The sequence below is a fragment of the Chiloscyllium punctatum genome, chromosome 1, assembly GCF_047496795.1.
Source record: "Chiloscyllium punctatum isolate Juve2018m chromosome 1, sChiPun1.3, whole genome shotgun sequence".
NCBI lineage: Eukaryota > Metazoa > Chordata > Chondrichthyes > Orectolobiformes > Hemiscylliidae > Chiloscyllium > Chiloscyllium punctatum.
Window position 1 is genome coordinate 76,409,425 of NC_092739.1, and position 27,099 is coordinate 76,436,523.

A 27,099-nucleotide genomic window follows, 5' to 3' on the forward strand; every position below is an offset into this window, starting at 1 on the left:
TTTCACGAAGTGCCGCTTTGATCGCAAGTTTCTTAAAGGGGGTAGCTGCCCTATTTAATACATATTTAAAAGTATAAATGCATACGTTAGTACAAGATGGTAGTCCTAAATAAAAATCAGAAATAGGTAGCAGTGTTACAGAAACAGGTAGTGTATAAGGAAATTTCAAAGAGAGAAGCAGCAAGTTGTAGGGACATGCTAGTGGAAGAAACTGATGTTTTGCAGTCTATTCAGGTTGAGAGAGACGTTTACTAAGGGCTAATTTTATTATAATTTTTCCATAGTTTCAAGTGAGTTATGGAGACACAATATCAGGGATGGCATTTTCTGAGTAGGTTACAGTATTAACACGTATTCATGGATACAGAAACAGGTCTAAACGCTGCTTGCAGTACGTGGGCAATAAGAATTGAAATGTGTAAAGATACAGTAATGGATTGGCAGCCTAGTAAGAGATGTTTAATTTAGTTCATCGTGTAAGAGTAAGACATACTACAGAAGTGTGGTAATATGAATGAATGAATGGAAATGCAGACACAGTAAACAGTGCTTGGAAGTGAGTTAGTAAAGAGAATCATAATACAATACCTCTCAGAATTTAGCTCAATGACAGTATAACAGCTGTTTATAGGGAATTGATTTAGCTCAGTTGGCTGGATTGTTGGTTTACAAAGCAGTGTGACGCCAACATCATGGGTTTAATTTCCATCACCGGTTTGAGGTTACCGTGAAGGGCTCTCTTTCTCAACCCCTTCCTTGCCCAAGGTTTGGTGGCCCTCAGGTTACATCACTTTTCTCTTGAATAACAGCGCAGCCCCTATGGTCTGTTAGCACTATGGTGACAAAAACAGTATAGACACATATCACTATAAACACAAGTGCAGCATATGCAGGGGTATGCCAACTTTAATTTGATATATATAGACATTCCTTCATCTTCACTGGGTCAAAATCCTAAAGCTGCCTATCACCATTGTGAAAGTTTCATCATAGACTATATCACACCACCTACTCAGGATAGAATGGGATAGCCAGATTGTGCCAGTCCTATTAGTGCCTCCCACATTAAGAGACTTGACATAGGAGAGTCTAGGACCAGAGGGCATCGACTCCAGAATAAAGGGATGCCAATTTAAGACTGAGATGAGGAGGAATTTCTTCTCTCAAAGTGCTAAGTGTCTTTGGAACTCCTTACCATAGAGAGATGTTGGGACAGAGTCCTTTTTGTCTTAAGGCCAAGATAGATAGATCCTTGACAGTAGTGAATTACGCCAAAAGGGCAGAAAAGTGGATGTGAGAAATGTCAGATCAGCCATAATTCAATTGAATGGCGGAGCAGGCTCAATGGGTCGAACAGCCTACATCTGTTCCTTTTTCTTATGATCTTATTCAGAGACTGATATAAACTATATACTCACACATCTTAAAAGTTTAGATTAATTGATGTAATATTACATGGCAGCACCTAAGTAAATCAGACAAGTTCAATGTGACATGTTATTGAAGATACAGATTATAAACAAGTTCAGTATGCGTCAATTCTTACCATTCCCCATTTAATGGGCTCATTACATTTTAATCAAAGTGCACTGTTGATTTACATACACACGTATGCTAATATTTAAAATACCTCCCAGCTTCCCATTCCATAGTTTAGATTGGAAGCCAAATGTTGACATCTTGGCAATTTTACATGAAACCTGCTTTCTATACAAATTAATTCAGTGAGATTTCAATACTGCTTAGACAAAAAAAAGTCAGGCAATGATGAAAAACGATCAATTTTGTTGACCAGAATTACAATATTTTGTCCTCTTATGTCTAACATGATCTTGAATGCATTATTTATCTTCTGGTAGCATTTATCTTCTGATCCTGGACATTTTGGAATTTGAATGTAAGAGTTCATTGAAGTTTGTGTGTTAACTAACTTTGCCCATGCACCGAAGCTTTCCTGATATCTGAGCAGGTTATCTAATTTCACTGATGCAAATGACAATGTCAAACCCATGTTGGATAGCTTGCCTTCCACTGCTATAAGCATTTAGGGCTATGTGAATAAGTCCTTTCCAGTACATAGCTACTGAAGTATAGTTTGGCACTTTTAAAATCTCCAACTTTGGATTTAATTCTTACAGTAGCTGAAAAAACTTGAAGTAGATCTTGATGTACATTTAATCTTTCCAATACTGAAAAAGGCTTTGCACCTTTCACACATACCAATTTACATTACAATGCCAAGAGTTGGTTTCTGCATATTGTTTTTACAATATCAATATAAGAATTTACAGAATCACTCCATACCAAAATTATACAATGTAGTTATTGTTGAACAAAAATGCTTACGGTGATATTATATTTAGCAGAATGAAATCCTGTGCTAATATCTTCCAAAGATTCTGCCAGTGTAGAAAGATGCATTCAATGAAACAAATAGTACCAGCAAAACATTGACTTTTGCAGAATTTATTTATATCAAGGTGTGCAAACTAGGACATATAAAAGATACATAACGTGTGCACTGAATGACAAGTACATAGATGTGCTAATAAAAATCATATTGAATTAACTTCAGATTGTAACATTTAGTTTGTTATTACAACAATGACAGCAGTATTATAGATTGATTTAAAATGTGTGTACATTAAAAAGGTACCTTGCCAGTAAAGGGCTAAATTGATCACTTTAAAAAAAAAGTCAGCATCTTTCTTCAGCACTCGAAAAGGCGTAGATGGTTTTGAAAAGAAAAACTGCAGTGTGTCTTGATTGGAAGGCAATTATACAAGTCATGGCACCACATATAGAAATTACATTATTGCTAGTAGGTGCAAAACATTGATACATTGATAGCATTGAATTTGAGCAATTTGTTCCTGCCAAATGTGCCTTGCCTTGTTGCATTCAAATTGCACTAACCCATTTTTTTTAAACAATGACAGCCATTGAGTTACATCATAAGGTTCCAACTTTTAACAGTGAAAGAAATACAATAAATAGCAAAGCTGCCCACACTTTAAAAGGAAAGAACTTCATACAAAAATACTGTTGAGACCAAACATTAACAATATTGTGGCACAAACATCTGAACACGATAATGTACTTAAACCCTGAATCAAAAGGTGACATGCTAACAGGAAAGCTACAAGTAAATACAAAAGGATGGATTTGTCAAATTACTTCCTTATTGGTCATAATTCAAACAAAAGATTTAATAGACAAAAAGGCCTTTTCACTAAAGAAAAAAGGAGTGAATATATATAAACAGCTGAAAACTACTGGTTTTCTGTACCCTCACAACAGAAGACCCAATGAGTGATGAGTGCAAAACTTTGATGATTCCTTGAGGTTTAATAATTAATCAACCAGTGGCTGGAATGTACAACAGAAAGAAATGCAAAACTGGTAAGATTTTGAACTGAACCAAAATAATTAAAACACAAGTTACTTAAATATAATGTGGGACAGAAGGTATAAGTACAGATTTCAGTCTTATCAGAACTGGCTTTGCAGGTGGTAGTCTCAGCTATTTGCCTCCTTCTTCCCCTACACTGCCAAATATTTGATATACATGTTGCCAGGCACATCTTAGTTAGATGCAAATGGGGGAAAACAGTCTCTATTTGGAACAATATTCCTCAAGTGCATATATGCATACCAATGTCAAAACTAAACATATTTAAAATCCAAATCATTATTCCACATCCCTATAGATAAACTCCCAAAACATCAAGTTACAAACAAAGGTTTCAAAAAGGCAACTTATATGCTCCATAGGCCCAAATAATTCATAGTTTCATCTAAAAAATTCAGTAAAGCAACTTTGCAATTCTTTCTTCAGCATCTAATACAGTATCTCAGTTGAGTTACTTGAGTTATCTTCTAATTCTGAATTTATAGACTACATATTGATTATATGAATATTACTGTCCTGTGATTATTCTGTTATGCATATTGGTGAAATGAAATCATATTGACTGACATTACTGCCATGGGAGACCAAAATTTCATCTTAGCCATCACTTACTCACCATGTCACTTGACATTTCAGTTGAACCTGAGCAAGACTTTTGGCAAGAGCCATAATTTATAACTGCTGTTTTACAAATCGTTAATAGTGCAAATGATTTGCTGGCAGGAACCTCGTAATGTTGTTTCAGATCTGGTGCTCCACCAAACAACTGTTAAACGTTTATACAGCACACATTGACCAATGTTGGATTGTTCAACTGACAAATATAAATGAATGCTCAACCATTCAACTGGGTAAAAAACACCAGATATTCTGCCTAACAAACTTTTACTAAGTGTGGCCATCTTAGACACTGCATCCCAATCCACTATAAGGCTTCATCCTGATCCAAACCTTAATTCCTATAGACGCAGTATCAAGACGGAACGTGTGCAAAGATGAATATATCCGGTGCCTTTGTACGGAGAAAAACTACACAAAAGAAAGGCATATCTATAGGACTTAAAATTCACTCATTTTCCAAATAAAAACATTTACAGAAAGCTGGAAAATCTAAAAAAAACTGGAGGCATGAAGTGCAAACTGTAAATACTGATTGTGTCTGACCAGAGCTTATATCAGTTTGTACTAAATAATCAAGACAATGAGCAAAAGTGTGAAAGTCACTCCAATTGGTTGACTTAGAGATATTGTGAAAAGAAATCAATTATATTTTAGCTATTCTAGCAATTTGTTACCATTGCACAAGTAATAGCATTTCTCAGAATGGACGGTTTATGTAGAGATATAATTTACAATTCAATTTGCTGATATCCACTTTATCATGAGTTTGCCTCAAGCTGTTTTGCCTTACAAAACAATTGCCTGTCCAACAAATGCCTATTCTTTTACTAACACAAAGTTCTATCGCAATGAAAGAGTTTACAATTTTGATTTGCATAATGGAAGATCTTATGTTACCATTGTTTATAATTTCAGTAGTTATTAATTGAGATAAAAAAACTTGGAAGAGACTAAATATGTTATAGCTGCTGAATTTGTATACAAAGTTGAAATTGCAACAGGAGATCAAAGAACACGACAGAAGATCAGGGTCACGGCATTATTACTGGCTTTTCTGGAATATCAAAGCAAGATCAACTAAGGCAAAGTTCACCAACAGTGTGAAGTGTGGAGAAAGTGTCTAAGAATACATAATTGAAATGGTTTACATAGATCAGGTAAACTTACTCAATATATAAAGAGAACCTTAGCTGTTGGACAAGTGATTATTCAGCAACTTCTACAAGTGATAACTACTATTGCCAATAATGAATCAGATTGAAATACTTGAAACGTCATAGCGCACCACAAACATAGATGACATTAATTTATGTAAGCTATAAATAGTTTTTCTGGAGATTGACATCATTCCACATTAACAAAAAGCTGAAATAATATTTGTTTTTATGGTATTGGTTGAAGGAAAAATGATAGCCATGAAAATGAGAGAACATCTGGTTTCCTAGTGTCTCGGAATTATTCTTAATCATTTAGACATTTTTGTGTTCTAAAACTTGCCCTTTTGCAAGGTAATTGTGACCACTTCAATTCCCAAGAGTTCTTGAGGCAGAACTACTAAGTAGCAACCAATGGGATTCCTGAAAAATCACAGATCAAAAATGGTCATTGTCACAGCTACAGAGGAAAACCGCTCTCTCAAGAGTTGCATCCTCAAAATGAGGGCTCAGATACACTATTTTGTATCTGGTGCTCCACACAAAACAGTCTATATTCCTTTGTACAAAAATTCAATGGGATAAACTATGCTCAGTAGGGAGGCCTGATATTAGGGGCTAGACTAGGGAGGACTGAGGAATTCAAACGATACTAAGCTTCTCACTGCTGAGCTTAACAACACTTCTTGAGACAAAAATGAAAAAACTGAGTGAACTATGAGATCAGATCAACTTTGAAAGGTGATGCTCAACATTAACGTTGTCAAAATTCCAAGAATAAATTCTAACAGATTAGAAAAGGTTCATTTATAGGTACTGTACACCTTTCATTTGTCAACCAGAATACCAGGGGACTCTAAAAATCAGCAAAAGGAGAGAAAAATCTAATAGTAAAAAAGCTTGAATGGAATCTAAAAGAAAATTTCAAGTGCTTTTATTAAAATAGAAAGAACATATGAAAACGGCCAACTTATTAAAACACATCTAGTACATCATGGAAGGAGAGGTCAAAATACAAATTCAGTTTTAACCACACAATAAGTTTAAAGGAAAAACTTACTTGATTTAATCTAGGAATTTTTTTTTTTAATGGTATTGGAGAAAATAATTGGACTCATGATACGAATTGCTAGAAACTGACATTTTCTACTTTAAGATATTCAGTTGAATTAATCACAATTTTCTGAAACTTGAGATCTAGAAATTGTGCCATATAACCATGAGACTGCACAGATGTAAATCTAAGCTTAACATATGCTGTGAGCTAGTCACTGGAGCTCAGAGACAGCATAACAGACAGAATGTAGATTTACCAGAGCTTAAAAGAGTTCAGTTATGAAGACAGGTTGCATAAACTTCTTTTTCATTACCTAAAATTTAAAAGGTTGAGGATTCACAATCAAGAATGCAAAATAATAATGGGATGTAACTAGGTAGGTACAAATAGAACTAAACAGAGCTTTTGCAATCATTGTAAAAACAAAATTCTTAAAATTAGAGCTAGCCCAATTTAAAGTGAAAGGGATGTGAAAACCAGGAATTCTTCAAACCTTTCCTGCTTCCCAAACTCACCACCAAAAAAAGCTTTGAACACAAGCAAGAGTGTGAACAAAAATCATATTTCTATTGAAAATAGGTTTCAAGGGAGCTAAGGAAAATAGTTGAAATATAGAAAAGCTATAATCCAACTAGTTGGTGAAATAGTCTGAAAGGGCTGAACAGTCAACTACATTTACTTTTCCCAAGAGCAGCATCGTTTCACATAACTACAAAGTTAAGTGCATCTTCCTTGATACCTGTTGAACAAAGGTAATTATGAAAAAAGTTATTTTAAAAATTATTAAAAATAGAAAATCAAGCATGTCTTGCTCAGTGTCACTGACAGTCTTGCTTATTACAGGCTCACATTGGTTTGTTATTATTTAAATTATTTTTTATTGTTACATAGCCTGATCCTGTCCTTTTCATATAGTCTAGTTGTTCCAAATTCCAATCGGAGTTTGCCTTCAGTGAAAACAGACTTTCTTGGAGTAGTAGGGGAAATCAGATTATAGCACTATGCCTAACTATTATCCATTAAATACTTGCATCAGAAGACAATTTCAAACCACATACTAATTTCTTGATCAGTATGTTGGAATTTTAAAGCATTTGCAACCATTGCAAAAAGGAGTGTTACTTGCAACTCACTTGAAGGAACTGTGCTATCACAAAAGAGGTGACCAGTTGCGCAAACTGCAAAACTAAAGAATGCTGAGAGTTAAACACTAAAATAAAATGAGAATTGTGGATACTGGAAATCAAACAAAAACAGAAAAGGTACAGTACTATGTTGGCTATGGAAGACAGCTTGGTCTTTCCAATAAAAATAATTGGCTGCACAGCTGCTCACATAATCTTTAGTAGTAATGACCAGTGAATGATCAAAGCGAAAACAAAAAAGAGATGCTCTAAGCTAGGGCAAACCACCATTACAAAACAAGATAGAAAGTGAGCAAGAGCTGAAAAAAAAGGGAAACATTGATTCTTGCTAGCAGCTAATTCCTTAATATTGAGGCTTAAGTAATTTATGTGGTGCAAAATATTTATAAGATCCAAGTGCAGGAGCCAGTCTATGCTCGTGTTTCCTTTATTCCTCCTGTACCCAAGCTCAAAAAGAAATGCTTCTCAGACCTGCTCAAGTCTGGGAAGAGCAACTTCCTAAAGACTTCTGCAAAATAACGCTACCTTAAAAACTTTGTTTCAGAATGAGAGCTATTCATAAATCAAGAGAGGATTCTGTCAGTCAGTAAGTACACTTATACACTCAAATCATGCTTGAACTAGAATGTGAATTCCAAGAAAGTGACTTACTTGAACATGTGAAACAAGAAAATAGGAAGAGCATCTGAAATGAAAGGCATAGGTATTTGACAATCTCGGTCACCCAACCATATGGAGGGTCAATGTTTGTCTAAGGGTCACCACATGCTGTTATTGGCTAGTTAATATTTAATCTAAGCTCAGTCAGACAAAGGGAAGATAATGAATCCTGCATTAGCACCCTCAAGTCTGACAGTCATCAGGCTCAAATAGTATCAAGACCAGTTGATTTCAGCAAAGTTAGATTATTTTCGTCTAAATCTTTATTGATGATGATAAAAAGGATTAAACTTTATACATTTCATCAATTTCACAATAGCATCTTTGCAACTAAAGGTCAAAACTCCACGACTGAGACTAAGGTGGGGAAGTGTAGGAATTCCAATCAAAATCTGACTAGGACACCACCTACGAATAAGTAGCATAAGTGTATTTTGCTTCCTAAAGGTCTATCCGATCTAACCCAAGTCTAAAAACAATGGATAAATCCAACAAGCTTCAATTAATTCATGCAGCAAACAGTTCAAATGTCTTGGCTAGCATTATCAATGAAACTGTAATACCTACTAACACCAATGCTGAAAATTCCTGCAATACATTCAGAAAAGCCTTTTTCACACAAGGAGACAGTTTCAGGATATCATTTAAATAGGTTCCATAGATTAAAAAAAATTACTCTACAGAATAAGTTAATAAGAGAATAAAGAATAATGACCATATTTTCCTTCATTTACAAGACTTGGATTTAACAAATCCATATGACAACTGTGATTTCTCTGTATGGTGAATCGAGATAAGTAATTTTACCTAGCATGGATTTTCCCCCCCTTAGCAAATTAAAATGGCCAAAGAAGGCTTTTTGTTGAGTTGGAGGCTGACTTTATAGAAAATGTGTATTATTACTAAGCAGTATAAAGCAAATGCTATAGTTGTTGGTCATAATAAATTCATTTATAAAATAGATTTTAAAATTAGGGAAGCACATGAATTCAGATTCAGGATAATTTGATTGCAGAAACATTCCAGCCAAAGTTAAATGCGAAAGAACTGTAAAGATAGTAACTAGAAAATTTAAACGTGCCAAGTGAATAATGTAAAATGAGGTTTACAAATATAGATCACATAAAAAGCTATAAAAAGATGGTTAACAAACTGTCTCTGGCTGCCTTTCTTCTACTGTACTACACTCCACTTCTTTGCGTGTAAAGGTAAACAAAGGAAAAATCTTTTGGAAGTTTCCTATTCCACTAGATTTCTATTACTTTTTCTTTTTCTTTTAAAATATTCCACTTAATGATGAATTTCTAAAGTAAGTAAACAATTATAACAACAGAAGCAACAAATCGCCAAGATAATATTTGTAGAGAGGGGAAACAGAAAGATGATGTAATACAGTTTGCTGTTTTAAGATTTAAGGTTTCTTGTGAGCAATACCTTTATACCAAATCATTCTGATGTGGACTATCTAGAAATGTGAATTTAGAAACAATTAAGAGAACAATTAATATTTTGTAAAAGGTAAAAATCCAAAGAGAAAGAAGCCGCAAATTTGCGAACAGAAAATGTTAGTTGTCAGATTTTGAATTAAGGAGCACTTTCATTTGATTAGCACTGTGTAAACCAAATCTAATCTGATCAGAACCATAATCTAAATAGTTAATAAAATTAATAGACACTTTAACTGACAGAGTATAATGTTTTCAACTGTATAGCATACAGAATCAGATTTCAGATTTGAGACTAAGCACTTTTTGTTCCTTTTAAAAGTATATATGCCATCCAATGTGTACTCGCTTTGCCAAAGATAGACTACTGTAATTCTCAAATCTCTGGCAGAAATACCATTCTATTCCATCTAATACATTTATTGTATTCCCAAAAAATGATATGATTAAAACAAAACACCAGAAAACGTTCCAAAACAAAAACCATATAGTATACTTGATCATTAACAACGATCAATATGATCCTCTAGTACTATCCAGCTATAGGTGTCTTCCCATTATAGAATATAAACCTAAACAATTAAATACCACAGCATTTAAAAGTGACTGCTCATGAGGTCCAAATTCAGCTTGAAACTGATTTCACTGTATATTAGAATAAAATAATGCGTTTCTGTGATTTGTTCTACAGCTTTTGATCTTTCAGCAGACAGGAACTTATTAAACATGCAAAAGTCAGAATCCATAACCATTTTGCTGCTGATAAGACTAAATGAACCAAGCTAATCAAGTTACATTTTCTGTGATATATATATCCACTACATAGCAGACTGCTTTTAAAGGGCAGTTAATATTTTTTTTAAAACTATGAAACTATAATGCAGTATTATTTGCATTTACATTGAAATAGACACATTATCAATCAGAATACAATCAATTAATTCTGCTCTAAAATCCAATGAATTAACAATCATTTTAGACAGGCAAACTTCCACTCCAAGAACAGGTTTTGAAGCAGATGGAGAAGAGAGAAAATAAATGATCTCTTCATCAAGGTCTGATATTAGTTTAAAAACACAAGCATCTGGGATCAGTAAAGGAAAATGCACCTCAGTGAACAAAATCTGGAAAACTACCATAACTATTGGCTTAATTTCATATATTAGGGAAGACTTGCATGCATACTTGCATTACCTTTGTTAGTATTTTGACTGGATATTCCCTTGCCAAAACTACTGCTGACTTAGATCTCTTTTGTAAGATCCCATTTGCTAGTAGCTGACAAATGCCTGGAATACGACCATAAATCCTGTCCTGATGCCCTAGAAAAAGGGCCCTGAAAGCACTATATGTTCTAACCATGAGTTGGCAATGGCCTGAGCACTTTTGAACTAATTAACTATTTATCTACCTGATTATCCAGGCCAGTACTTTACAATTTATTCTCTTGATTGATAAAATAAAATATACCCAGACTCTGAGTTTTTTGAAATGTCCGAAGTCAGACCATAGAATTCTTCAATAGCTTGAGCATCAATTTTCTGTAAAAGAAATAGAATTCTTCAATAGTTTAAGAATTTCAAATATAACCAAAAAAAATCAAGTATGTTCAAATAATAAAATGCATTAACTGTGAAAATTTCTGCAACTTTACATTTAGTTATCTAAACACAAGCAATCCCCAATCACTGCTTCACCACAGATTGCAGCCTCATTATCAAAAATAATTTACATTTTTAAAGTACAATCAAACAAATATATTACATGTTAATCTAATATACAGCTGCACTCAGATTTGGGCACCCATAACATCTGCAGCTGGATAAAACAATTTGTTATACACAGGAATTTATTTCAAAACTCAACTCACCAAACTTTACAACCTGTATTTTCAGCACAACAAAATGTTCCCACAGTTCTCACACAAAGAATCATTTCATAGTATAGATGGAAGGGTGGCAGATGGAACGAGCATAGTCAGATTGAGTTGGCGGTAGTGAACAATGCCAGTGATTGGGGTTTATTGCTGTAATTACAGACCAAAGTTTCTGACTCTAATTCAGAGTCAAAGACATTTGCAAAAGGTACTGGGGAAAAGAGAAGTGGCTTGTCATAAGTTGAAACTTCCTGGGCAATTCCCAAGGATGTCAATGTATCTGGGTACTTCCAGTAATGTATGTAGCGCCTAACTGAAAAGTTGAGGATGTGGGCCACGTTCTCAATGCTCCTCTGGCACTATATCACATACCTGTTAATAAGATTCAAAATTAATTTTCACCATAACTAGCCCATTCTAGTAAAATTTAGAATGAGCACAGCAGAGGGAGCTTTGTGTGGAGGGGTGAAGGACTGCAAAATTAGAATTTGGGGCATGATCCCTTTAACTGAAAATTTTAACTGTTTATATCCAATTTATATTTTATGCAAATGTCTCAACACCCAGGCTTCAAAACTTGGTGAGACTGACAGTTAGATTCTGCTTTTTTAGCAGTTGAATAGGCCAAGTGATGGAGTACAGAAATGACTTAATGATAGCAAAACATTTGGGAAAAGGTAACCACAATAAAATCAAAATTTGTTACAACAGAAAGGAAATCAATAAAAGGTCAAGAGTACTTGGTTGGAAAAAATATGTAATAAATAACAATGGACTAAAGTCAAACTAATTGGAAACCACAAGCTGGATTAGACTAGATGCCACGTGAAGGAAAAGAGCAGCAGTGACACGACAGGCCAAATATAATGCAGTTGTACACAGAACAGAAGTTTGGTCCAATTATTACAAATCTTTGCAAACGTGGTTATGTACTATAGTAAATCTTAAATTTTTTTAGATTTCTAAAAAGAAAGCAATTTTTCTACTTTTTCTTTGTATTTCGAGCTTCCAGACATGGATACTTTGCTGGGGTGCAGTTCCATGGAACCAGTTACTCTTTGGGTAGCTTTATGAAATCTAATGTTTTCTTATGCAAAATTACAGACTGATGAGAGTCAGTAGATCTTGATAAGAGCAGTGCCAGGGAGAAGGAAGTAACAAAGTTGAGCTACAATCTCTCAACTAAGATTTCAGCCAGCTTCTGTTAAGAATAGTAAACCTCACCATTTTTCAATTTACCCCAGGGATTTGATTGCTGGGAGATAAACTTGCTTTTATTTACCTAGGTTTTATGTTTCTATCCACTTTCATTAGGAACATACTGATCATAACCAAAATGAGTTATGGCATCATACAGGTTGTTCTGTTATAACATGGTTTTTGTTAATGCAAATTCACTATAATATGATTGATGAATTGGGGACACTGTTTCTATAACTTGAACTTTTAACGTGTGTACTGGTTATAACAATTCTGGCCCCAATAATTTAAATGGTACTGCTATTACACAATTTTCTTATAACACGGGGTTGCATGAGAACAGAACTACCATGTTATAGCATAACCGACTATATTTTTTAAAAAACTTATGTGGTGAAAGTTAATACAACTCAGATGCACAGCATAAAAATAAACAACTTGCCCATATTTACACAAGGCAAAAGTTGTCAGAAGAGGGCAAGGTGGTGATTATAGTTCACCTTAACCTTCAGAAAACATTTAGAATACAATAGTATTTGACTGACATGAAAACAGTCTCAAATGAAGGAAGCAGTAAGTAGTAGTTAGTTAACTTTAGTCCACAGAATTAGGTGTTCTCAGCTTTGTTCTCATGCAACATGCAGCCATGTGAACTCCCAATATATGTTAGTCCACTACCAACCAAGTCAGCATTATCCTTGAAAATGTTGGCATTAATGCTGGTTTTCGGCTTAATTAGTATTGAACTGCTAACTACAAAAAGAAAAACTTAAGTTTTTTGTCCAGCAATCTTTTGCTTAATTAGAAAGCATTGCATCAATGGCACGCTATTCTTGCAGCTGATTTGCAAACTGTCAATTAACTGTATTCTCACAAAATGATTTGAATTTGTGAAAGGCTAAAAAAAAGGCTTACAGGTAATTCTATCATGAAAGAAAACAATAACCAAGCCTGTACGCTCAGCCTTCCACTAACCGGCACATCCCATCATGAGTAATTCTGAGGGGGAAAATGTCACAGGACTGGGACAGTTTAGCTGGCTATGATTGACTCAGTGTTTTTGGGATAAATCATCCCTTATATGGGTGGGGATTATCAGTGGAGTAAAGCATGGTGGCGGTAGTTGGAGGGGGTGATAAATCAAGCAGGAATCTCATGCTCTTAATGTAACCTGATAGACTTCCCTATTGTTAATTTAAAAAGCCAGGAAAATAATCAGGCTGGATTCACTATGGATGCAAAATCCAGCCTACCTGGTTTTCCACACTGTGCATTGGTCCCATGATAGATGAAAGTCAACCCCTTTTCTGCCAACTTGAAATGATTATAAAGCATAAATATTTACAAGACTAACCTCAACAATATCATCGTCAAACAAAAGCCAGAAGCCATGGCTTTTCACAATAGTTATATAGTGTCCACGGTTAGGGCCACTGTCATGAGAGAAACAAAATTTAGACATCTTGTAAGCATCCTCAAACAAATATTAAATGCTATATAGATCAAATAATTGATTAACATTTATAAAAATGTACTTTAATTAGAAATTCTTGTTTTCTTAAATAGACAGATAAACTGCTCAGTTACTCAATACTATTTCAGAATTCATCTGGTTTTAAAAGGATTTAGCCAGAAAAACATATATTCAGGTCAGGTACAGCTCACTCAACTGACCATAAAAAGTTAAATTAATTGACAATTGAGCCAAGTCAGTTCATTCTCAAATTATTCTGCAACCAACATATCAGTTTAGCATAATGCACAAAGATCCTCTGGTAAAATCAACAGAATGCTATTTTTCTCAAATTTCACTTCTGTTCTCAGCATTCCTAATACAATATTAAGAATAAGATGTCCTGGGCCTCCTTCACCGCCGCTCCCTCTCCACCAGACGCCTGGAGGAAGAACGCCTCATCTTCCGCCTCGGAACACTTCAACCCCAGGGCATCAATGTGGACTTCAACAGTTTCCTCATTTCCCCTTCCCCCACCTCACCCTAGTTCCAAACTTCCAGCTCAGCACTGTCCCCATGACTCGTCCGGACTTGTCCTACCTGCCTATCTCCTTTTCCACCTATCCACTCCATCCTCTCCTCCCTGACCTATCACCTTCATCCCCTCCCCCACTCACCCATTGTACTCTCTGCTACTTTCTCCCCACCCCCACCCTCCTCTAGCTTATCTCTCCATGCTTCAGGCTCAATGCCTTTATTCCTGAAGAAGGGCTTTTGCCCGAAACGACGATTTCGAAACTCCTTGGATGCTGTCTGAACTGCTGTGCTCTTCCAGCAGCACTAATCCAGAATCTGGTTTCCAGCATCTGCAGTCATTGTTTTTACCTAGGAATAGGGCCAGTCAAAGACAAGTGGGAAGTTGAGTGTGGACTTGTGGAGATCGGAGAGGTGCTAAACGAACATTTTTCATCAGTTTTCACTCAGGAAAAGGAGAATATTGTAGAGGAGAAGAATGAGGTATGAGATATTAGACTAGAAAGGATAGAGGTGAGTTATGAACAGGTGTTATCAATTCTAGAAGGAGTGAAAGTAGACAAGTCCCCTGGGCCGGATGGGATTCATCAGAGGATTCTCTGGGAAGCTAGGGAGGAGATAGCAGAGTCTTTGGCTTTGATATTTGAGTAGTCATTGTCTACAGGTTTAGTACCAGAGGACTGGAGGATTGAACATATTGTGCCCTTGTTCAAGGAGGGCAGAAGAGATGACCCAGGTAATTATAGACCAGTGAGCCTTATTTCTGTTGTAGGAAAGGTTTTGGAAAGGATTATAAAAGAGAAGATTTATAATCATCTAGCAAGCAACAATTTGATTTCAGATAGTCAACATGGTTTCGTCAAGACTGAGTTTTTTGAGAAGGTGACCAAGCATGTAGATGAGAGTAGGGCAGTTGACGTGGTATACGTGGACTTCAGTAAAGCCTTTGATAAGGTTCCACATGGTAGGCTATTGGAGAAAATGCAGAGGCATGGAATTGAGGGTGATTTAGCAGTTTGGATTAGAAACTGGCTTTCTGAAAGAAGGCAGCGAGTGGTGGTTGATGAAAAACATTCAGCCTAGAGTCCGGTTACTAGTGGTGTGTCACAAGGATCGGTTTTAGGACCACTGCCGTTTGTCATTTTAATAAATGACTTAGACGCAGGCATAGGTGGATAGATTAGTAAATTTGCAGACGACACTAAAGTCGGTGGAGTAGTGGACAGTTTGGAAGAATGTTACAGGTTGCAGGGGGACTTGGATAAACTGCAGAATTGGGCTGAGAGGTGGCAAATGGAGTTCAATGCAACTAAATGTGAGGTGATGCACTTTGGGAAGAATAACAGGAAGGCAGAGTACTGGGTCAATGGAAAGATTCATGGTAGTGTGAATGTGCAGAGGGATCTTGGAGTCCATGTACACAGGTCCCTGAAAGTTGCCACCCAGGTGGAAAGTGCTGTTAAGAAGGTATACGGTGAGTTAGGTTTCATTCGTAGAGGGATTGAGTTCCGGAGCCGCAATATCATGCTGCAACTGTACAAAATGCTGGTGCGGCCACACTTGGAATATTGTGTACAGTTCTGGTCCCCACATTTCGGGAAGGATGTGGAAGCATTGGAAAAGGTGCAGAGGAGATTTACCAGGATGTTGTCTGGTCTGGAGAGAAGATCTTATGAGAAAAGGCTGAGAGACTTGGGTCTGTTCTCATTGGAAAGAAGAAGGCTAAAGGGGGATTTGATAGAGACATACACTATGATCACAGGATTAGATAGGGTAGACAGTGAAAGTCTTTTTCCTAGGGTGATGACGTCAGCTGGTACAAGGGGGCATAACTAAAAATTGAGGGGTGATAGATTTAAGACAGATGTCAGAGGCAGGTTCTTTACGCAGAGAGTGGTATGGGCATTGAATGCCCTGCCTGCCAATGTAGTCAACTCAGCCACATTAGGGAGATTGAAACAATCCTTAGATAAGCACTTGGATGATTTTGGGATAGTTTCGGGGATGAACTGAGAATAGTTCACAGGTCGGTGCAACAGAGGGCCAAAGGGCCTGTTCTGCGTTCTAATATTTTTCTCTTCATGCATACATAAAGGCTTTTACAGTCATTCATTATATTTCCTTCAAGTTTACTCTCATTCTGATTTCCCCTCTTTTGATCAATCTTTTTGTCCCCTTTTACTGAATTATAAACTGCTCCCAGTCCTCAGACTTGCTGATTTCCTGGCAATCTTATATGGTTCATCGTTGAATCTAATATTATTCTTTAATTTCTTTTGTAAGACCTTTCCTATTCTATTTTTTTCACTAAATAGCAACAAATAATTATAATTTGCAGCCTTTCCAAGACATCCTTGACAGTGGTATCAAGAATGCAAGATATAATCCAAGATTTATTTTGCAGTAGCAGAAATACTTGGCTGATCCCTTTGCTATAGAATCTCTCTTCACGATAGCTGTGCCATTCTTCTTCCCCTCATCTTGTGTAGCACAGTCACCATGGACCTGGTTCCTGCTGCTATTCCAAGAATTCTCCCCAGCAGTATCCACAACAGTACATGTGTTAGATCAGGAGAATGGGGGGCGGGGGGGTTGCGCGCGCGAGGGGAGGAAATCAGCCACAGGAGGTCTTCTGCATTGCCTACTCTACTCTGCTTCGTGGTCACTTTCTGCCTGTTATGTCTTTACCTTGTGGAATGGTCAGCTCACTGAATTTCTGTCCACAATAATCTTAGTGTCACATATTCACCACAGGCGAATCCACGTACCACTTCAACTCCAAAGTACAGTTAGCCACTTTCTGCACACGGTCACCTGGGACACTGGAAGAGTCTATAACTTTCAACATAGCCCCGGAGGTTCATTTCATGGGTGTGAGCTCTGTTGCCCTGACTCCCCTTTAGATTAAACTCACTGGGTACTCCTTTAAAGGACATTAATTATGTTAAGGATCTTCTTCTGTTCCAAACAATTCACTACAGTCCAAAATCACTACTTTGCGCTATTTATCTAATGAACTGCTGCAGTTTAATTCGTGAAAACTATAGAAATAGCACCTGAATCCAAGGTTAGGTGAATTTCTAATTTAGAGTTATTTAAAGACATTGTTTACTAGCACACTCCCACCCTGTTCAGCTTTCCTCACAACTGTAGATGGAGTTCACCATTCTCCTCCTGCGCTGCTTTATGCAGAGTCCAGTGTTGTCATGTGGAGCTGCCTAGTATCGGTTTCACCTCTTTTGTCTCATGCTGCTTTATACAGTTTACCTCTCTCATGTGCTGCTTTATATAGAATTCACTGCTCTATACCAAGATCTCCCAGTCCACTTCACAGCAAAGCTGACTCGCTACCCACTCTTTCCAATCTAATAGGCTGGAATCGATCCCAGGTCCTTGGTGCTGTGAGGCAGCAGGGCTAACCACTGAGCCACCATGCCACTTTAAATCAAATTTCATACTGAAGTCCCTGCATTGATTACAGGAACATCATTGACCAGACTGCATTTTAGTCAATGTTTTCCTGGTCTGGAGTATATCCCTTAGGCACCCTGACATCAAACCAAGTCTCACATGTGATCTGTCGTTTTACTAGAACATTTTTTTAAAAATTTAACATTTTTCTAATCAATCTGTTCAGAGATGTTATTACAAACCTTGGAAGAATAGGCTGGGGTTATTTTTCCTGGAGTGTCGGAGACGTTAGCGGTTTATAAAATCATGAGAGGCATGGACAGGATAAATAGACAAAGTCTCTTCCCTGGGGTGGGGGAGTCAAGAACTAGAGGGCATAGGTTTAGGGTGAAAGGGAAAGATACGAAAGCAGAGGGTGGTACGTGTATGGAACGAGCTGCCAGAGGAAGTGGTAGAGGCTAACACGATTGCAACATTTAAAAGGCATCTAGACGGGTCTACAAATAGGAAGGGTTTGGAGGAATATGGGCTGGGTGCTGGCAGCTGGGACCAGATTGGGTTGGGATATCTGGATGGCATGGACAAGTTGGATCGAAGGGTCTGTTTCCATGCTGTACATCTCTATGACTTTAATTGGGCCTCTCTGTCCAGGGTTAGGGACACTATCACAGTGCCACAAGAGAGCATATTAGGGATAGCTCTCCTAATTTGGCACCAATCCACAAATGGAAGCAGGATCTAATAAAAATTTATAAAATAATGAGGTATAGGTAGACTTAAAAGGTAGAGATGTACAGCATAGAAACAGACCCTTCGGACCAACTATCCTAAATTAATCTAGTTGCATTTGCCAGCATTTGAGCCCATCTCCCTCTGAACCCATCCTATTCATGTATCCATCCAGATGCCTTTTGAATGCTGTAATTGTACCGGCTTCCACTACTTCCTTAGGTCTCTTCTACATTTTTCCCTTCCCGCCTTAAACCTATGCCCCCTATGTTTGGGCCTCCCTAGTGTGGAAAAAAAACCCATTGAATATTCACCCTATGCATGCCCTTCATAACTTTATAAGTCTCTATAAAGTCACCCCACAGCCTCTGATGCTCCGGGAAAATAGCCCTATTCAGTTCTCATTTCCGTTGGATTGGGGATTTCAAGACTGGGGGCGGGCACATTTTTAAGGTGAGAGGAGAGAGATTTAAAAAAAGACATAAGAAATAAATGTTTTACATAGTGGGTGGTGCACGTGTGGAATGAACTTCCTGAGAAAATGGCGGATGTGGGTACAATTACAACGTTTAAAAGTAATTTGGATATATACATGAATAGGAAAAGGTTTGAAGGGATATGGGCCAGGAGCAGGTATGTGGGACTAGTTTAGTTTGGGATTATGTCCGGCATGGACCGAAGGGTCTGCTTTTGTGCTGCGAGACTCTACACTGACCCTTGCAACACGCGCCCCAGTCCCAAATCCTCCCAACCAAAACGGAGGGAAACTTTCAGATGGTGGTATATCCCATAAATTTGATTCCCTTGTCCTTCTAGATGTTATAGATTTGAAAGGTGCTATTTGTGAAGTCTTGGTGGCTTTCAGAAGTGCATTTTTTAGGTGGTACTTTCTGCTACTGCTAAGTCAGTGATAGAGACAGTGAATGTTTGTGGGTGGGGTGTCAATCAAGTGGACTGCCCTCAGAAGACATTCCTCCTCATCTGTCTTAAACATGTGAACTCTTATTCGGAGATAATTTCTTCTGGTTCAAGACACTCTCACAATATAAAATAATCTCTCACATCTACCCTGATATGTCATCTAAGAATCTTGCACGCTTCAATAAGTTTATCTCTAATTCTTCTATATTCCAATGAGTATAGGCCCAAACTACTAAACGCCTCCTCAAGACTATCCTCCAAGCCTAGTTTTAACCTCCTGGACCTTCAATGCCAGTATATCTTTCCTTGGATAAGGGGGCTCAAAACTGTTCACAGTATTCCAGCTGCAGTATGACTAGAGCTTTGTACAGTTTTAAGAAAACCTCCCTGCTTTTAAACACTATTTTAAAGGCGATGAATGTCAACAGTCCATCTGCCTTTCCAACTAGCCACGGAACCTGGTGGCTAACATTTTATGATTCATGCACAAGAACTCTCAAATCCCTCTTTTTCATAGATTTTTCTACAGTCTTTCTCCATTTAAATATTATTCACCTCTTCAATTCTTCCTGCCAACTACATAATCTCCCATCTCTCTTCATTATATTTAATCTGCCACTTGCTTAACCGGTCTATAACACTTTGCAGACTTTGTCATCACAAAGGGAGTTGAGGATGAGGATTCCCAGCTGCTGACCTGCTCTTGCAGCGACAGTATTTAAAAAGAACAGAACTGTACAGCATAGGAACAGGTCCTTTGGCCCGCGATATGGTACCGAATGTGACACCAAACTAATCTCTTTTGCCTGATCTTGGTCCAAATCCTTCCATTTCGTGCATATTCATGTGCTTATCTGAAAGTCCCTTAAATGCCCCTATTGTATCTGCTTTCACCACCACCCCGGCATCGTGTTCAGGGTTCCTACCACTCTCTTTAAACCAAAACTTGCCCCTTGCATCTCCTTTGAACTTGCCCTCTCTCATCTTAAACACATGCCTTAGAGTATTAGGCATTTCAATTCTGGGAAAAACATTCTGACTGTCAACCCTATCTACGTTTTTCAATTTTGTCAACTTCTATCAAGTCTCCCCTAAGCCTCTGACACCCCAGAGAAACAACCTGAGTTTTTCTAGCTTTTCCTTAGAGCTCCTGCCCTCTAATCCAGACCAGCATCCTGGAAACCTCTTCTGCACCCTCTCCAAAGCCTCCATAACCTTCTTGTAATGTGGAGACCAGAACTGAATGCAATAGTCTAAGTATGGCCTAACCAAAGTCTCAAACAAGACATCCTGACTCTTCTAATCAATTCACTGACCAATAAAGAGAAGCTTGCCATACACTTTTTTTTTAAACTACCCTATCTACTTTGTGTGTCCACTTTCAGGGAGCTGTGAACTTGAACCCCAAGATCCCTCTGTACGTCAATGCTGTTTAGGGTTCTGCTAATAATTGTATACTTTTCCATAACATTTGATCTCCCAAAATGCAGCACCACTCAGTTTTCCAGATAAAATTCCATATGCCATTCCTCCACCCATATATATGCAACTAATCTATATCCTGCTATGGCCTTTGACAACCTTTGACACTATCCACAACTCCACTGATTAGAGAGTACTTACAGTGCGGAAACAGGCCCTTCGACCCAACAAGACCACACCGCCCCGCCGAAGCGTAACCCACCCATACCCCTACTTCTACATCTACAGTTACCCCTTACCTAACACTACGGGCAATTTAGCATGGCCAATTCACCTGACCTGCACATCTTTGGACTGTGGGAGGAAACCGGAGCACCCAGAGGAAACCCACGCAGACAAGGGGAGAACGTGCAAACTCCACACAGTCAGTCGCCTGAGGCGGGAATTGAACCCAGGTCTCTGGCGCTGTGAGGCAGCAGTGCTAACCACTGTGCCATCTTTGTAAGATCTGCAAACATACTAACCCACTCAATCTACCTGTTCGTCAAAGTCATTTATATATACCACAGTACGGATCCCTGCAGAACACCACTAGTCACAGACCTCCAGCCAAAAAACATACTTCCACCACTACCCTCTGGCTTCTATGGGCAAGCCAATTCTAAATCCTAGCTGTCAGGTCACCGTGGATCCATGTATTTTAATCTTCTGGATGAACCTACCATGAGGGATCTTGTCAAAAGCCTTCCTAAAATCCATACAGACAACATCCACTGTTGTACCCTCATTTATCACTTTTATCACCACCTGAAAAAACCCAATCTTGTAAGGCATAACCTGTCCCACACAAAGCCATGCTGACTGTCCCTAATTAGGCCCTGCTTTTCCAAATGCATGTAAAACTTACTCGTCAGAATTCTCTCCCATAGCTTCCCAACCACTGTGAGACTCACCAGTCTATAGTTTTCAGGATTTTCCCCATTCCCCTTCTTGAACAGAGGAGCACTAAGTACTTACCAGTCCTCTGGAACCTCTCCAGTGGCTATCGAGGATATAAAGATCTTGGTCAAGGCCCCAGTCACTTCCTCTCTTGCCTATCAATAACCTGGGGTGGATCCCATCAGGCCCTGGGTACTTATCCAACCTAATGCTCTTCGAGAGATCCAGTACTACTTCTTTCTTGGTTTCAAAATGCTCTAGCATATTTGAATGCTCCAGACAAATCTCACTATCCTCTAAAACCTTCTCCTGTAAATACTAACGCAAAGTACTCATTTTGGATCTTGCCAGCATCCTTTACCTCCAAGCACAAGTTCCCTCCTTTATCCTCAAGTGGTCCTACCTTCTCCCTAGTTATCCTATTTTTAATATATGTACAGAATGCCTTGGGATTCTCTTCACCCCTACTTGCTAAGATCATTTCATGGCCCCTTCTTGCTCTAATTCTCTGCTTGAGCACTTTCCTGATTTTTTTTATATTTCTCATGGAATTTATCTGATTTTAGCTTCCTAAACCTTACAAATGCTTCTTTTTTTTTACCCCCTTTTGACTAAATTCACAACCTCCCTAGTTATCAAAGGATACCTTGCCGTCCTTGTCCTGCCTCCCATATCTGGCAGGTGAAGCACAACTTTGCTCCAACTGCCATCTCTGCCCCTTTACACTAACAAAAAAAGAATCTTAACTTGCCTTAACCTTGCTCGCCTTACTCACTGAAGTCTAGTGCTCATCTAAGCCTGTGGTTATACCCAACCAGCAGCACTAACTGGTTACATAAATTACAATGCAATCTTTACAAACAGACCAAACACCCTCTCGGCTACAACACACTTTCTTACAGCTTCTCTCAATCTCTCTGGCTGGTCAGTGGAGTTCCTGGTCAATGGTAACCCCCCCCACCCCCCCATGACATTGAATGTGGGGCATTCAGCAATAGTAATGCCACTCAATGTCAAGAGGCAATGATTGGATTCTCTCTTCCCAGAGAAAGTCATTGCCTGGTATTTGTGTGGCATGAATGTTACTTGCCACTTGTCAACCCTAGCCTGAATATTATCACAACCTGCATGGAAGGAAAAGGAGGAGCTGCTTCTCCAATCATGCACTGCTTCCCTTTAGGTTTACTGCTTTCTGTAGGAGAGAAACAACCTGTGACTGGTAAAGCAAGAGACAGTTCGATAACTAAGTGCTGGCAGCGAGGAAGAGACTTGAAGCAAAGCATCCCAGATCTGGGATCAGAAGTATCAATAACAAAATTAGGAAGAATGAGAAAGTAACCCCTAAAACTCAAAAGCCCTCAAGGGAGCTCTTTGGAGGAAAAAGAATTGTGCCTTAGTGGGGACCCGGAGGCTGTAATAGATCACATAAGTGACATGTCTGTAGGTGGGAGGGTATCAGATTTTGGAGGGATTTTCAGAAATCTTTGGATAAAGTCTCAAACAGATGGTTAGTAAATAAAATTAATACATGTGTGCGGTAGGGAATTTACTAGTACAATTGAGGATTAGTTAATAAACAGAAAGCAGAGTGAAGAGGAATAAACATCACATTCTCAGGATGGTAGGCTGTTTCTAGTGGGTATCACAAGGTCCAATGCTGGGTCCACCAATGCTCACAATCTATTCAAACACTCCCAAATTTGGTAATACCAAACAAGGTGGAATGCAAGCTTTGAGGTTGGAAGGAGGCTTCAAAAGGATTTGGATAGGCAAAGGTAATAGACTAAAACATGGTAGATGGAATATAATGTAAATAAGTGTGAAATTAGACACTTCGGTAGAAAAAAAAACACAAAACACATTTTCTAAGTGGGAGAGGTGAGAGCAAGTGTCCAAGAGAATCTAAGTGCTCTTGTCCAACATTCACTAAAAGCTGGTGAGGAGGTACAGCAAGCAAGAAAGATTTGAGTACAGAAGGATAGAGGTTTATTTTAAACCCTTGAGATCTCATCGAGAATATATTGTATAGTTTTTGTCTCTTTCTCTAAGGAAAGGTATACTTGCCATAGAGGGAGTGCAAAAACTATTCACCAGTTTAATCTTGGAGATAGTGGGATTATTTTCTGAGAAGAGATTGAAGACACTGGGTTTGTATTCTCTAGAGTTTTGAAGAATGGGAGGTATCTATTGAAACATACAAAACTTGTGACAGGACATGACAAGGTGGATGTAGAAAGGGCTGGTTACTTTTGAAACAGGGATGTAATTTCAGAAAAGGGAATAGGCCATTCAAGACTATGATGAGAAGAGATTTCTTCATTTACAGGGTGCTGAATCTTTAGAATTCTCTACCCTACAAAGCTGCAGAAGGTCAACATTCAGCACATTCAAGACAGAAATTCATTGATTTCTGTAAATGTATGACATTATAGGATATGGTGAATGTTTTGATAAATAGCCTTGAGATGATGATCAGCCATGATTGCGAATGGCAGGATAGTTTGATGGGCTGAATGACCAGCTACTGTTCCTATATTCCGTTGGCAAGATGGTGACACCACACACCTGACTATCCCCACTCCTGACTATAATCTTCTTCCTCTCTGATCCCCAAGTACTACAACCTGACCAGGCAGTGCAGAACACCAACAAGATAATGAAGACAACAGTACATTCACTTGATTTCATATTCACAGCTACCAGCTCTGTTACTGACCATGCGTGTGTCTAAGAGAATACATTAAAAATAGTATCTGCCTTATTGAGATGACTGGCACAACAGTACTATACCAGGGCAGAAGGCAAGCATAATACAGATGTCATGTCTCTGGAGAGACTTCCGGTTCAGACTCAGATGAGGACTTTAGTGGGACATAATGCAGAAGAATAGTGACAAGTGTGCACAGTGATTCATTTGTTGCATTAGGAAGCCTGCCAAGGAGCACAGAAGAGTCTGGCACTGAGACACAGAGCTTTATGCAAGGCTCGGAGCCCATCATTTTCAGCATGGAAGTGGCATCAGCTGCATGAACATATTTGCACATCTAACCAAGGTGCAGTTAGTAAGCAGGACGTTATACTGTTCCATAGTGAAAAATGAAATCCATTCCCCTTATTTCACAGGAGTAAGGTTGTTCTAAGAACTGGCTCAGGCGCAGTTAGTCAAAAACCTTTCCTAAAACGAACCTGCCACAGTGAACAACAACAGCCACCAGATCGTACATACGGTCCAAATTGATAGCATCGCCTGATGTATTAAACAGTCTCAACTCCAGAGGAAACACTACTCGATAAGAGAGCTTTGTGTATCGATGTAATTGTTCCATATATTTGAATCGCTTCAAGTGTAATGCGAGGATCATGGGTAGCTTCTTTACACACATTCTGTTGAAGAAAGACAATATTAGTACATAAAGATTTAGACAATAAAATGTAAGCATACTAGTTGTTGTCCGATGGTCTTTTAAAGCCATTAAATCAAGATAACAATTTAATTTAGTGGCTAAAAGTATGAACAACTAATTTCACACATCAAACAAAAGTGGATGATTACAGTGCAGAAAACAAGAAATTTTGAATCCAGTTTCAGTGGATGATCAATGAAGCCTCTGCAGCAAGATAGTGCAAATAAATGCAGAGTAATATAGCAAATAACATGAAAAATTTCACCAATTAACATGTTACTTTTCCAGGTGAATCTCAAATTAATGCCATGAATCAAAACAATACTGTAAAAAAAGTAACATTCACAAAAACCATTGCACTTCCAAGTGATCAATTTTATGCAGAGTCTGTGATAACACTAAATGAAAATGCAGGTTTTCTTGATTTCTGTTGATGTGGTTTTGCATTACCAACAAACAAAATATATTTATACTTCCAATTGTTCTAATCAATACCTGGCACTGATGAAGTAAAACTGAGCAAATTAGTTTGTTTGGCAGTTTTGTCTTCTGAATCACTTTTTAAACCATCCACAGAACAAAAGAAATTCTTATTAAAGGAATATGTAATCTCATGAAAGTCAGAGTTACAATGCTAAATTACACCTGTTATATGCTCACCTTTTCTGAGCTTCCTGTTTACTGCAACATGTTTCACAATAGTACTTGTGTTCACTGCACAGTGTTTCTGTGTTGCTGAAATCTCTACAAATCAAAGTTATAAAAATATTATGTACAGTGCAGTAATGCTAATAAAACACTGAAGAAATCATGATAATTAACTGTATTTTCAAAGAAAAGAAGATTACACCAGAGGATTCAAACAACAGAAGAAATTGAAAAACCTGAAAACTACAACTGGGATTTGAAATGAAAGATCAGCAAATAGCTTTATTTTTAAAAAGTTGGCAAGTTACCACACTGAGGCACAAATACAGGCACAATGCATTCACACATGGACTGCAGTGGTTCAAGAAGGAAGTTCACAGCTACCTTCTTAAGGGCAACTAAGGATGGCCAATAAATGCTTGCTTGACCAGCAACACCGTTGTCCTACAAATAGATTTTAAAAAATGTAAGTGTTAAGAACAACTTTTATGGAACAGTGCTTCAGCACCACGCTTCAGGAAGGACGTGAAGGCTTTAGAGGCAGTGCAGTAAAACAGTAGGAGATCATTTTATTGATGAGGGACTTGAATAATATGGATAAATCAGAGAAACTAGAATTGACCTCCTTAGACAGAATGCTGAGTGGAAATTTGATCATGCATGGTCTGGAGAGAGTAGAAACAAAACTAAATTGGTCGAAGGCAGAGAACTAAAAGACAGATATAAAGCAAGTGACAAAAGAACCAATGAAGAGATGAGGAGAAAAAATTCATATAATGAGTGTTTGGATCTGGAATGCACAACTTGAGAGTTAATGGATGCAAATTCAGTGTTGCTTTCAAAAAAGAATTTGATTAACACCTGAAGGCACAAAGTACAAATCAGCTGGGGAAAAAAAAGAGTGGGAGTAGAAGGAGTCAGAGTTTAGAGTGGGTCTATCTGAACTGTTCTTGCAGCCAGCTGGCATGGACATAACAGAATGGTGTTCTCCTGTTTCAGAGAGAATACTGCAAATTGTACAGGTGGCATTAAGAGGCTGGAAATGGGATTCATATGCATGAAACAGAA

At 38.0% G+C, this 27,099-nt stretch overlaps 1 protein-coding gene across 4 annotated transcripts in view; it reads right to left on the reverse strand.

The window, feature by feature from the left end:
- Positions 1–2,460: 2,460 nt before the first annotated feature.
- usp46 (ubiquitin specific peptidase 46) overlaps positions 2,461–27,099 on the reverse strand; it is a 104,047-nt gene continuing 79,408 nt past the window's right edge. For all 4 annotated transcript variants that reach the window (XM_072569288.1, XM_072569280.1, XM_072569307.1 and 1 more), the window contains 4 exons: positions 26,044–26,127; positions 25,166–25,363; positions 13,925–14,003; positions 2,461–11,035 (listed from right to left, as the gene is read on the reverse strand). In XM_072569288.1, the coding sequence (XP_072425389.1) occupies positions 10,934–11,035; positions 13,925–14,003; positions 25,166–25,363; positions 26,044–26,127 (463 nt within the window). In that variant the 3' untranslated portion in view covers positions 2,461–10,933. The remainder of the gene's footprint in view (positions 11,036–13,924; positions 14,004–25,165; positions 25,364–26,043; positions 26,128–27,099) is intronic.